Source organism: Bombus vosnesenskii, unplaced genomic scaffold (assembly GCF_011952255.1).
Source record: "Bombus vosnesenskii isolate JDL3184/JDL3185 unplaced genomic scaffold, Bvos_JDL3184-5_v1.1 scf7180000013299, whole genome shotgun sequence".
In the NCBI taxonomy this organism is placed as follows: domain Eukaryota; kingdom Metazoa; phylum Arthropoda; class Insecta; order Hymenoptera; family Apidae; genus Bombus; species Bombus vosnesenskii.
In genome coordinates, this window is record NW_022882949.1 from 1,763,023 (window position 1) to 1,777,296 (window position 14,274).

The 14,274-nt window shown below is 29.5% G+C and overlaps 1 protein-coding gene across 3 annotated transcripts in view; it reads right to left on the bottom strand.

The window, feature by feature from the left end:
• The window catches only part of LOC117233771 (sodium-independent sulfate anion transporter-like), a 37,209-nt gene that overhangs the window by 5,670 nt on the left and 17,265 nt on the right, over positions 1-14,274 (bottom strand). For all 3 annotated transcript variants that reach the window (XM_033494335.1, XM_033494333.1, XM_033494336.1), the window contains exon 3: positions 1,830-2,065. In XM_033494335.1, the coding sequence (XP_033350226.1) occupies positions 1,830-2,065 (236 nt within the window). The remainder of the gene's footprint in view (positions 1-1,829; positions 2,066-14,274) is intronic.

Sequence of the window (14,274 nt, forward strand, 5' to 3'; positions counted from 1 at the left end):
GTGTTCTCGTTGCGTCACGTATCTTTCTTTATTTTCCCAGCTAAAAACACAACGAAGACAGAAATACATCGTAACGAGAAAGCAGCGTCAAAAAGTCGCTTGTCTGCACCGGGCCTTATATTATAATGGGGCAGCCAATTTATCTCCTGCTTCGGTAATGCTTCTACCAGCTACCGTTAAGCGAAGCTCCAACTCTTAGTGCGTACACGCTAGTACTCGCAGAGTGAGCAAAAATGATTTTGGTACAGCTGGAAGACACGTAATGGGACCTACACAGTTTAAGGTTCGATGCACACGAGCGACGCGCTATCGCGACGACATCGCTACGATATCGCTATGCGATTCGGCAGATATATAGTATGTTACACACATAAATTCATATATGTTTCTAATCGTGCGATACATACGAGCGAGATTGTATCGCTCGACCACACAATCGCACAGCGACGTCGCTGCGACATCTTGTCTCGTCACTCGTGTGCATATTGTGCATTGGTTCGGGTCTTAGGCGGGTTTCGAATCACCAGATATCGCGCTGAAGTAAGAACAGTACGACTACGAATAAATCGAGTTGCAGAGGTGTCGGCTATAAAATCGACCGGAACATTCGATATTCGAGCCAGAGACTCCTTCTCGATTAGACACGATGCAGACGAGCGACTTTTGTCCCGCACGATATCGCTTATACGTCTTTCTTTGTTTTCCCAGTTCGGAACACCGAAGACAGACCGTAGCGATATCATCTACACAAAAGTCGCTTGTCTAAACGAGAAGGAGGAATATCGAAAGTTCCGGTCGATTTTACGGCCGGCACCTCTGCAACTCGATTTATTATTATTATCGAATCTAAGTTGCAGTCGACCGAGCCAGCGCGGCTGTTTTAAGATATGAAAATATATTTTATTAAAACACACTTATCAGCCAAGTTAATAAGAAACGTTGGTTAACGAGTTACGATTCAATGTTTCAGTTGCATAGTGGAAGATGTTGTGTGTCATAAATTTTAATAAATTTTCTTACAATTTCCGATGATTTTGACATTTTGTAAACATCATAATCGGTTTTACTAAAACGATATTCAAAACTGGTTGCGATAATGATGGAACGTTGGAATAATTTTGTTAGAGAACACTTTTGCATACGGAAGCCTTCAGGAATTTTAATTAGCTATAAATTTCTCGAGAATATCTCTAATAAATCTTTTGATTCAATAGTATGACGGAATAGTATGATACCACGATTAAACACGCGCACCAATACAAAACTATTCTATCCTTTCCAATTATATACTATTAATTTCCAAATTATTAAATTTGGCATAAAATTGTATGCAGTTAGATGCAACATTGTTTTTAACTTTGACAACGTTAATCGTAAAATTTTAATAGATATAATATGAAATTTTATAACATACCAGCACTCTCCTTTTGATATTAAATTTTTACTTCTCATAAAGAATAACGAGAATGATGTAACATTTCTTATTTCTTACTTCAAACTAAGTTCTAATAGTATTTTTTTAAATAGTAAATTAATCTTAATGTGTTAAAATATTTCAAAGAATATTTTATACATATTAGAAGCACGTTAAGAAATAACGTTACGAGTTAAGTTGCTAATGCAACGCTTAATAATTGCAATGCTTAATAGCTGCGAAAGTAAAGATGTATAAATCTGTTTAAGAGAGAAATAATCTTTTTTTTTTACTTCAAAATAAATTAGTTTTATATATACTATATATAAAATAATTTAATTATAAATATACTAAGGTATAGTGGTATGTTATTAAATTTGTAAAATTTCACGAGTGAACGAGCAAACTGTCTTACCTGCAAAGGAAGTCCTGCGACGTTCGCATAAGCTATTGCCTGCGGTATAACGGTAAGGCCTACGGTAATACCGGCAACAAGATCACTTACTATGTAGTCCTTGCGATACTTTGGTATCCACGCTGCTATAGGTACTCTTTTGTAAAGTAACTTCTTCCTGCAGGATCTTTTGATTCGTTGATATAACCACTTCCTTTCTAGAGAGCATAAGAAACCTTTTTCACGATTTTGTGGAACTGAAACAGGAGGGAATATTATAAAAGATATTGTAGATATACTATATCTTCATACTTTTTTATGATTAGTGTACAATGGAATAATAACGTCGCTGTAACTCCTGCGTGGTAATAAAATATACGTAATATGAAATAAAAATTTCATAGAAAAATTTCTTTTGTTAAAATATAAATACCAGTGCTGCATGTTAATGATAAAAACCGCATCGAATTTATATTAATTTTAAATTTAGAGCCATTTAAGATTAACTAATTTATTTTTCTATTAAGAAAGTACAATGTTTATCGAAAAGCTTAGCTTGTTAGTTAAGTGTTGCTTCTCTCGAAAGTATAGATGTTGATGTAGCATTTAAACGTCGTTCTACATAGCAAAAGACGTCGCATCGAACTACGCATCGCTGAGGAATGTTTGCAAAAAAAGATTTATTCTCCGCTCAACTGTTCTAGATCTTTATTAATATATTTTTATTGTTTTGTATGTCAAGCAAGAGAATGACCACAAGAGTGGTTAATTAAATTGTACACTTAATGCAAAAGGTAATTATTTGTAAATATAATGTGACATAAACCTTCAAATAAATATAAAATTATAGGGAAATAAATAGAGAAGGAGGTAAGTTGTTGTGTTCAATCTATATGTATTATGTTTCTAATACAAATATTCCATTATTTTGTTACATTGTACAGAGTACAATCTGTACGTTAGTAATTTCTTTTTCAATTTCTAAACGCATTATATTTAACTATATTTGATATTTATAATTCTAACGTTAATATTCCTTTACTTTAACTTATTTGGTGCATTGAGATTGTCTAAAATCACTGAATATGTTACGATAAATGTCAACAATAAGTGCAAAAATATTTTATTTTTATAAATGTATGAACATTGACATTTTTATTAACATAATAACAGACTAATGAGGCGTGCAGATGTTTGACTAATGAACATTATTGCACAGTCAACTGTCAATTAACCGTGAGTAAACAACAATTAAACGTATAGAAATGGTTAACATCTGTGTGGAATTCCGGATGGAGATGTAAATTCTTCAGATCATGTGACGACCTTTTGAAGGAGCGAGTGTAGAAAGTACTATGATTGGAATCAAAATAGAAAAAGGTAAAGGTGAAATAAAAATTGCAATCACGAGGCATCTACATACATATTAAGATTACCATAATGCATACAAGTATACAAGCTGCCGTAGGTACTGGTTAACTGGTGATAATTACGTCCAAAAGTGAAGTTAGACTGGTTTAACTGGTTTTACGCGGTAGCACGTGATGTTTGCGGGAAATAAATTGCTTTAAAAATTGATTTCCATTCAATTGACATTATAATCCTTACGTTAATTCGAACTTTATCGGATTCACAATTATTCTTTCGTTGTCTTCAGTTTTAATTCGAATAACAATTTAGGCAAATCAATAGAGAAGAAGGTAAGTTGTTGTGTTCGATCTATATGTACTATGTTTCTAATACAAATATTCTATTACTTTGTTACATTGTACAGAGTACTCTTTGTACGTTAGACTTAGATTTACAACCAGTCTCTTCCTTTTTTTTTTTTTTTTTTTTAAATTGAAACGGACGAAGAGGAATAAATGTTTTAATTATCACTAGACTGTGGTATGTCATACATTTATACGAAATTTAAGGATGAAAAACTGCATACGATGTACAAAAATATATGGAATATTTCAATTAGCATACAATATACAAAGATATATGAAATATCGTAGATAAAACACGCGTTATAGTTTTTGTTAAATAAAATGAACCTCTATTTAAGCACTATCGTAAAAATATAAATTTATATGAACATTCGCAAAAATAATATGCTCTGTGTTCATTATTAAATAGTAATGAAATTGTAAAAAATTTATTACTGCGCTTAGTGTGTAGAAAAGATGGAAATCCTCCATTGGGGTCTTAAACAGTATATTTATACAACAAAATATTTAAACCTTAACTTGTTCGATGAAATAGAAACGCATTAATTCTTTGATGGAGTTGTGAGGAATTTTCATAAAAAAATTCAATCCTGAACTTATTCCTTAGTCTAATTGAAAATCAAACAAAATTTGTAATTTGAAAATTTACAATCATGGAAGTAAAATTATCGTAATGTTTGTGATATCTGAGACTTTCGTTTAATGGATTATTTTATTCACGGAAGATTAGCAATTTAGCTAAATTGATTCTGATTTTTTTTCATTTCTATCGTACCTGAAAAGTGTATTAAAGAATATTTTTCTTGCTTAATATTTTTATTGCTAATTGTAATACTGGATAGCTCAAATAACGAGAAATAAAATTTTCTTTTCTCAAAAGATATCGACGTATATTTCCAATTAATTCGTTTCTTCGTCACTTCTGCGACTTGTGAACACTTTGCTCGTTATTATTTCTTGATAAGTTGTTTTTGACATTTTTACAATGATCTTTCAATAAATTTCTAATGTATAACAATTCATTATCAATTATCTGGCTGGGATATTTCATCGAGCTCGTAAAAATGTAGATACATAAAAATATAGATAACCATCTTTGTCATATCAAAGAATGAAATGAAAATTAGAAACATTTTTCTGAAACTATTAAATTTCAATCACGAGTTGGTTACATAGGGTATGAAACATCGAGCGTGAAATTGTGATTACTTTACGTTGGTTGTTTACCACAAGCTGTTTTCTTAGAAGTCGAAATGTTGTCAAGGAAATTTTAATCGAGAAGTTATAGTCATTGAAAAATTCATGAAGTTATAGTAAAATTATTGATTGTAGCGCGTTCCTAGAAGATCCAAATGAATATTTATGCTTCATAATTTGCACTATTCTATCGCGTTTGCAGGGAAAAGAAATATGGTAAGCACATCTTTGTTTATTTTTTGATTTTAATGTCATTCTATGACTAAAGAGTGACACGGTTGAGAATGAAAATAATCTTTTAGGTTCAAAAATATAAGCCTCATAAGAATAGCTTATAAGTTGTCGAAATTTTATAAAAATCAAAGATACAATTATTAAAGAAAGCAGTATTTTAATATCTTCGATATTTTAATATTATGATAAGGAATATTTGTAAGACTATGAAGAGCAAGAAACAATGTGCGTGTTCAACTCTAAAACAAAATAAGAAGACAATATATTATAGTTTATTTTGATACAACATGGTGCTGAATTTTAAAATTGCTCTTCTGAATAATATACTAAACAATGTGACTTATCACGTTTCCCTGAAATTTTCACATATGCAACAAAGACACTTCTAAACACATCTAAAGTGTCGATCAAATAATGAGCAAATTATGTAGTTACTTTTGAAATAACTTATCTGAATTAGTAAACAAACGATTAATTGAATAATTATATGTGAATTATAGCATTTATTAACTCGTTAAGATATGATTCTGGGATAAATGTGAATTCCTTTGTACAATCTTTTATCGTTAAATATTTTAAGAAAATTCATTCAAATAATTGCACGCGCATTATCGAAAAATCCAGCAAATAGAAATTGAAGTTATAAACTATACCGGTGTTAAATGTTTAACATTGACAAAAATTAATCTCAATCACATTTGCTTTTTCTTATTGCAACATCGTTTCTGTCATCTTTTCCCGTCAATTCGCACACTTTTACCATCGTATTTCTAAATTCATCAGGCGCCAAGCTTTCTCAAATCGAACAATTTTTGGCGAATTAACTCTTCCCTATGATTTGTGGAATGCGATGACACGATGATCTCCGATATATATATATATATATATATATATATATACACGTCCTCCTTTTTCGTAATAAGTTAAACACGCGAGTCGTTTGATACATAGAAGGTAGCATGAATTTCTTAATTTGGTCAATGCTTGGCACGTGAAAAGGAAAATACAGTTCATAAATTCCCAACGAAGTGTACGAAGACAGGAATAAATTAAGACAAAATACTGGCACCGATAACGATCAATCTGATAAATTATCCGCGGTAACAATCACGTGCTTACGTACGCGCTTTAACATGCAAATCTTTTGTCTGAAAGGATGCTAACAATGCTAGTGAAACTGTATTTTTTTTCTTTTTGTGAAAAGATATATATCTTGTTTTACATACTGTTATTACGGATTTCTTTAGAGAAATTTATTGGGTTTGTCAGCGATACTTCGACAATCGCATGTTTTAAATCGTTCATTACGTTTGTCTCGTATTCGAATCGGCACGTGTACGATGTGTGAATAATATTGACTTGAACGCAGGTGGAAAAATAAAAATTATGAAACATTGAGAGTTTCATAATAATTCATGTTAGCTTTCTCGAATTAATATTTCATACTAGTTTAAGTAATAATTTATATAAAATACATACTGCGACCACAGGTGAAAATTACGATGAGTTACGTTCCCTTTTTTTCGTAGAAAAATGATTTAAAGATTCAAAATAAAAGATTTTCAGGTTGTATGTATATATGCTTTGTCATTTTGTCGAACATTAATAACGTTATTTTATTTTATGCAGGTTAATATCAATTATATCGAACTAAGACAACAAATAAGCTAGTATTATTCGTTTTTTACAAAATACTGTGCATGTATCGCTCGTTTTTAAAAAGTTTATGTCTTGGAACGTTAAAATACTTCTTTCTAGCCATCGAGTCATGTAACAGCCAGAAAACCAACAAAAATAGGCTTGTCGTATATTCTTCGCATGGTCTTCGTACGTAAAACTGTATGATATAGTAACAGTCGTGATATAAAAATATTTTCATCATCATATGTGATGTATTTTATCATCATCGCTTTAATTAATTAATTAATTAATTAATGCGAAAATATTTTGATTTCAAGCTTCCACGATGGTTAGATGAAATATTTGTGGCTGTTCGGGTTTTCATCGTGTTTTTAAAATAGTACGTTACGCTTTACTTCGACATGAATGAAGTGAACATTCCAGTTCAGGTCTGCCCTGAACAAGTGAACTGGATTGTTTGCAACGAAGCGCAACGTATTATTGAGAATATTATCGAATCCCGAACAACCAATAAAAGTAATTTTTTATTGTTTATGTATTTGTGAGGAATTTTAGAGTGAAGAAATGTAATATTCAGAAATAGATGAAACAAACAAAATACTTGTTATACAAGTGTAATAATTTACGAATCTCCACTTATATGGAGATACATGTTACGTTCATAAAAATATAAAATTACTTAAAGATCTGCAGTCTATTAATGAAAATTCGAGTAGCAGTGATCGCGCTAATTATATAAATACTTTTCTTTCTAATTTTTGTCTATCTCTATCAATTTATATGTCAATTTCTATCCATATAAATAGCATGGATTCTTTAAAAATTTCTGTTGTCCAGTTTTTACTTATGCGAATACTTTTCTTCATAATGTCAATAATACTATCGTGGTGTTAGCATAAGTCAAAAAGTTACGCCACAAGTAGCTGTTCTACGATGTTAGAAAACAAATTACGAAATATCCGACGAATAACAAATTGTTCAGTAAACTGTTTTAAATAACTTACACACGCGATTAAACCAACCAGGTTTTTTTCATATGCGTTCGCTAATGTCCATATTATAATTCCACACTTAATACGAAATTACTTAATATTAACTTTATTGTATGAAATGTATATCTAAATGTCACTGACATTTATCTGGATACTTTGCAAATGATAAAACTTTACTTTGTAAAAATATATGTAAATGAATAATGAATTTAAATAATACCTATCTAATGATAAGATTTATATGTATACAGGATGAGACTAATAGAAATTATAGGCTAACATTTCGAACATCTGCTTGATTCATATTACATATGTGTTGCTATTTCTTAACTCATCAGTAAAATTGGCTTTGTGCGACAGAAGATATTAAATGTAAGGGACACTTGCGTATGCAAATTGTAAGATTCCATTTTTCCAGATATCATGATTTTAAAACGTTTTTAGCTTCTTCGTCTATAAAAAGATTGCATCGGATAATTTACTTAAGATACTTTACTTCTCTCTAATAAGATTTTTCCATATTGCACTTGTTTCATATAAAAACGAAGGAAATATAAGAAATAATAGATTATATTATACAAATTAACGTAAATTATTGTATATATTAATTACTGTATTATATATAATTGTATCATATATAATAAAATTAAGTATTGTATTATATATAATTAAGTATTGTATATATTAATTATAATAATTATAAATTGATATAAATTAATATAGTTCTATTTATACATACTCGTATCCTACGTGCAATGTAAATTTGTATGAGATGTAAATAAATCAAGCCTATGTAACCAAACTTTCGTTTGCTTACAAAAGTAAACAACTGTAACTGATTATAAATCCCTCACTTTGATTTACAAAGTAGGAACCAGTAAGTGTTATTAAATAGACTATTTACAATTAGTAGAATATCAAAATAAAGTGAAATGTCCATAATGGCAGGCAAATAGTAAGATAAGATTTAACACCTATGAATACGTTAGCTTTGTAAATTCTAACTCATATGGCGTTGATTAAAGTGAAAGAAAGCACGAAATAAGAAAAAAAATCAAAGAATAAAATCAGTCGTACGAAAAACATGCAAATCGTAGTTGATTCAACCGAGACGATAATTGCAGTTACACGTATCGAATATCAACGCAACTTCGGTAAATACGTGATAGTCTTTGATACACGTCATTCTCTCACAAATGGTCACGAAATGAGTCAGAAAACTCAAAGAACCCGCGCCTTGAAATAATTTCTCATTATTAATTTATGCATACGGATAGTATTATGAGTCAAATGCATCTGCTCAACCGCAAAAGTGAACGTATGAAATATTCTTTTCTCCCTTTTCAATCTCTTAGGAATTCTCCTTTCGCATTAACGACATGCTTCCTGTTTATAAGTTAATACACCGTGGCAAGTTTACCGCAGAACATCGTAAAGTTGATTTTGTTCTCACAATTTTTACAGATCACATCGTTAGTCGATACTAAAAAATACGGTTTTCTTCGTTGAACCGATAAGTATGTAATCGCAGTCATTATATCATACGAAAGAGTTGACACTAGTATTTCAGTGTAGTTGATGTAATCACGCGTTAAGCTGTCGGATCGTTATTGATATTTTTGCGACTGTTGAACGGCGACTTTTACGATATGCGCATGTGGTCCGCTGGTTGGAAAATTTAATCTTATATAGGGTGTTTCAATGTTCTTAATCAAAGCGCTGACAGTGTATCCCGTGGATATATGTATGGATATATAGAAAATGTTATTTATGCTATTTATTAGGATAAGGTTTAGGCGCAGGTAATATATATAATATAATATATTACACTATATATATTATATAATAATTAAAGTATTATGAATAGGCATATAATAATTTAAGTTATAAGGAGAAAGGGCATAATAATTCATGTCAAACACATATGTAGAGTTTTATTATTTAATATATATGCAAGGGGCGTATGCATTGTATGAACATAATTTGTATGTATCGGGTTGGCAATTAAGTGATTGTGGATTTTGTCATTAGGTGATATTGACAAAATCCGCAATAACTTAGAAGTACGTAGAAGTACGAAATTGACGTACAGTAACGAGCTTGCGATCATTATGCTGTAAAACTTCAATAGATTATAATAATTGGCTGTTTAATATCGTATTTCGATAGAAGAAAACTAAAAATTGAACTTATTAATACAGAAATCACATTTTGATTTCGTTTTATTCCAATAAATCAATTCTTTGCATTAATGCAAATTAATACTTGTTTCATATATCTTTATTCTTCAAAATTACTCACGTACAGTAGCTCACGGAAGTATTCAAACACTTGTAAAAACGGTTTATAAATATATTACGTGTGTTGTACGAGACATTTTGGAATGTCATTAACATCGAAGTAATGAAACTCGACGATCATGATTATATTGGCAAAAAAAAAATTTGAGGTAAATCTGAAAATGTACATAAAAGCACAGAATATTTGATAAGTATGTATACAATATGTGTGTATTTCGCAGAGACCGCAAAAGTATTTAAACAGTCAATTATCCATTATACTAACAAGCTTTAATATTCATCGATATTCTTTAACATTTATTATAAATTTAAGATGGTTATTTATGCTGTATATATTATTATTTTACTACATATACGTTAGCAGTAAATATCTTGTAACTTTTATATATAATCCCAGATTGGTTTCAAATTTGGTCAATGTAATCATGACAATCATTTGACGTTACAGTGCTAGTAAAGTTTTAAATTTTATATATCATATACAATATATATATACATGAAAGTTTTCTATGATCAGTATTCGAATACTTTAAATGAGCCACTGTATAAAAGTCCAATGCAGTAAAGTTTGAAATATTTCTTTTTTAATTGATTGTTTACAATTGTTCGATCAACCATTGCTTGTTAGCGTCTCAGCTGAAATCATAGGCTGAGTTTTATAATCGTTAGGAAAGATTAGTTGGTTTAAAAAATTTTGATATTAATTTAATTTAATATTTAATAGCAGAGCTATTTTTTTACAGAAGGGGAATTAATATTAAAGTGTGATCTAGCAGTAGAAAATTTATAATATTAGAGTCCGAGGTATTATTCTCTAATTTTAAACGACCTCTATCTTTATATAACATTTTTCACTCGATTATATTGGGTTGGCAACTAAGTGATTGCGGATTTTGCCCATGCCACCTAATGACAAAATCCGCAATCACTTAGTTGCCAAATCAATAGAATTGGTATATTCCTCAGTACGAATTTCAGCTGTTAAACACTATTAGTTTTGTGTAAGTACATACTTCGGAATAATCCTCCATTGCATCTCTGACAGAGATTTATCTCGTTTCATTGATCTGTAATCTGTCCTATTATTTCCTCACGTCACGCGTTGCGTAGAGTTTTTCTTCGATAGAACTGAGATTATCAGGCAATAGATTTACAATATTCAGTTGGACGTTGTACCCAGACTGAGATGGATCGAGTTTGGGCACTAAAATATTTTTGTTAATAAGAAAGATTACAAGAACATGTCTGTTGTTCGAGAAAAGAGCGAATACTTTTTTTTTTAGCAGCAATATGATATTTTTTATACATACCAAGAGTGAAAAAATAAGGAAGAATGAAAATGTTATTATTAATAGAAAAACGATAAAATCAAATAAAAAGGAGGAATAAAGATATTATTATATAACAGATAGTACTGTAATAGTATTTAAAAAAGATATTAGTAACGAAGAGAATAATAGCATTATCAAACACTGTTATATTTACAGTTTCAGTGACTAATTTTATTGTAGTTTAGTCATTTCCTAAGTACAAGTAACGGGAATAATTTGCAACTTTGGCGAACGAATAGTTATTATAGTTTCATTCGAATAATTTCAAGATCAAAAGTGTCGTAAACCTTGTGTATATTTGCAAATCGAATTTTCATTCAAATTAGACACCATTAAATCCAATGCCGATTTTTATGGTTGTAGCTAAACATTATAAATATGTAAACGTATATATATACTAAAATAACGGTATCTTAGAAAATCTATTTTAGTGCTTGTCGTTCGATCTATGCTAGATAAAAATTTAGTTCCCAGTCGATGAATAATTTCAAGACTATAAATACTTTGTGAGATAATGAAGATAAAGGCTTATGTCAAAGCTATACACCAAGCTAATCCATTTAATTAATCAATGCAGCCAATTGATCAAATAATTGATCAATTTATAAAATGTCTGCGGATCACCTGTTGATTAGAAAAATATTTTCATTCTTCATTCATGAGATGCATCTGAGATATCTATATTTTTTAATGTTTACAATTGTATGTATTATTTAGTATCACACTAGTGCGATTGATTTTGACGTTCATGAATGTTTAAAAATATTTTATATGTTCAATGTTATCGCGTTTCATCGCAATTTTAATTTCATTCCAATTTCTTGTTCAAACAGCCATATAAAATTATTTTCCTTCAGTTAGATTAAAGTGTTTGATACCTATATTTTCCTTTACCTTGAGAATTTTATACAGGATAATAAATTATATAATCATAAAAGAATGTAATATACTGCAATTTCCATTAAATATTGTTACCTCTTAGCAACAGGCGTAAAAAAGCGACTATAGAATAACGAAGCATTTTGATGAATAAATTATCAATAAAATGTTTAATAAATATTACTAGCACGGTACGGTACGATGTAAGAGAAAATTGATTCCAAATTTTCCAACCCAGCATATTCATCAGAAGATTGATTTAGTTCAATGATTTAATTCAGTTTGATAAATCGGTAATATGTACTATAGTTATTTATTATCTGAATAAAATTTCCGGATGAAGGAGAATAATTAAATAAAGTATTATATACGAATTAGTATCCAGATAATCGAAAGTTTGATGAATTTAAAATTAACATCGTGGACATAATTCCCGATTATATATTTCTATCATACATTTTAAAAATTATGGATCTAATATAGATTACCATAAATTATTCTGAATCATATTATTTCGATAAATATTGATGCTAGAAGTTTTCGACTATTTCATTTTCAGTCAAACCGTAACCCTAAGGAGAATGTGTATATCAGACACTTTCAAGGTAGAATAGGCTCTAAATAGAATGTGGCTCAAAGTAGAGAAGATAGTTATACTCATGAAATACTCTATAGTTTTGAACCCAATTATAAATACAAAATAAATTCATTCGCATTCTGTATAATAAAATATTAAATATTTCAATTACGAATAATGGCAGTTAAAGTACTTAATTAAAAAAAAAAAAGCATTTAGACATTCATTGTTTTAATACGTCAAAGAGACAATGTAAATCAAAATTTAATCACCGTTGTAATTATGCAAAATCAAATTTCATTGGATCATATCAATATAAAGATTTGTACAAAAATGCGAATTTACATATTTCGCTGTATTTTAAAAATTGCGTTATACAAGAGTTCCCGTTTTGAGTGTTCAAACAACAATTCAATACGTTTGTCTTGCAATGCAACACAACAGTTTATGATATGAAACGAAAAACAGAACACAAATAAATCAAACGAAAAATTGTCTTTGTAATTGGTGTGAAAAAGCATTTCAAAAAATGAATCTATGCTCTGTTGGTGTATACTGTTCAGAAATAATTCTGTATGATCGTTCAGAGCTAATAATTTTAGTATGAAAAAACTGAACAGACAGTAATTAAAATTTCATGTTTTCGCCTGGGGCGTTATATTATACTTTAATATTGTTATATTTATTATATTTGTATTAAAGGTATTATATTTTTTAAATAGCCGTTAATTTAACGGATATAAAGATATGTCTGCAATTCTTTCGGAAGAATGTAAATTTTGTTATATTTTAAGAATTTTAAATTAATTCTTTCAAATGAATCAGTTTTTTAAAAAATAACTGACAGTATTTAACAGCAATTTAATTGTTGCTTGCAATTTAAATCTCAAATAAAAGGATAGCGTTATGATACTCTAAGTAACATCCTGTAGAAATTTTGATTTATATGGATTAAGTTATCTAATTTAATTCACATAAGTGGGATATTTCAATGTAATCACGTTGGAAGAAAGTAACTTTGAAAATCTTCGTGTTAAAACTTATTATGAAAATAATTGCAGGATTTGTAACGATAGGCAGAATAATCCAATGTTTAAATCGTATTTATTGAGAGAGAGAAAGGTATAGGTTTCATATCCGAAAGTACTCAAATTTTTTACTAAGAATAGTAGGTGACTTATAATATTTGCAAAATAATCTCTATATGGAGATTTCAATTGCTTCAGAATCAAACAAATATGAATTTAGAGTACGTTTTAAAAAGTGATCCAACTTTGATTGATTTTGAGTTGGTTTTTGATCTACTCTATTCAAATTACTAGCAGTAAGTAGTGTAGCTACTTCCTTATTACTGCAATCTTTCCAATTGCAATTATATAAAATAATCACTGCGATTCTTTCAGACGTTGCTATGCGCAAATTGAAATTCACGAGTCTAATATACAGCGCGATGAGAAAATCAATTCCCACGATTTCTCAAATAGTTCCAATAGTCGGACAAAAAAATGTTTCGAAAAAAAGTTAATCAGTTTTCAATCGGCTGGAAATTGCAATGCTATGAATTTCAAAGAAGATTTTGCTTCGATAAAAAGTCAAGGTC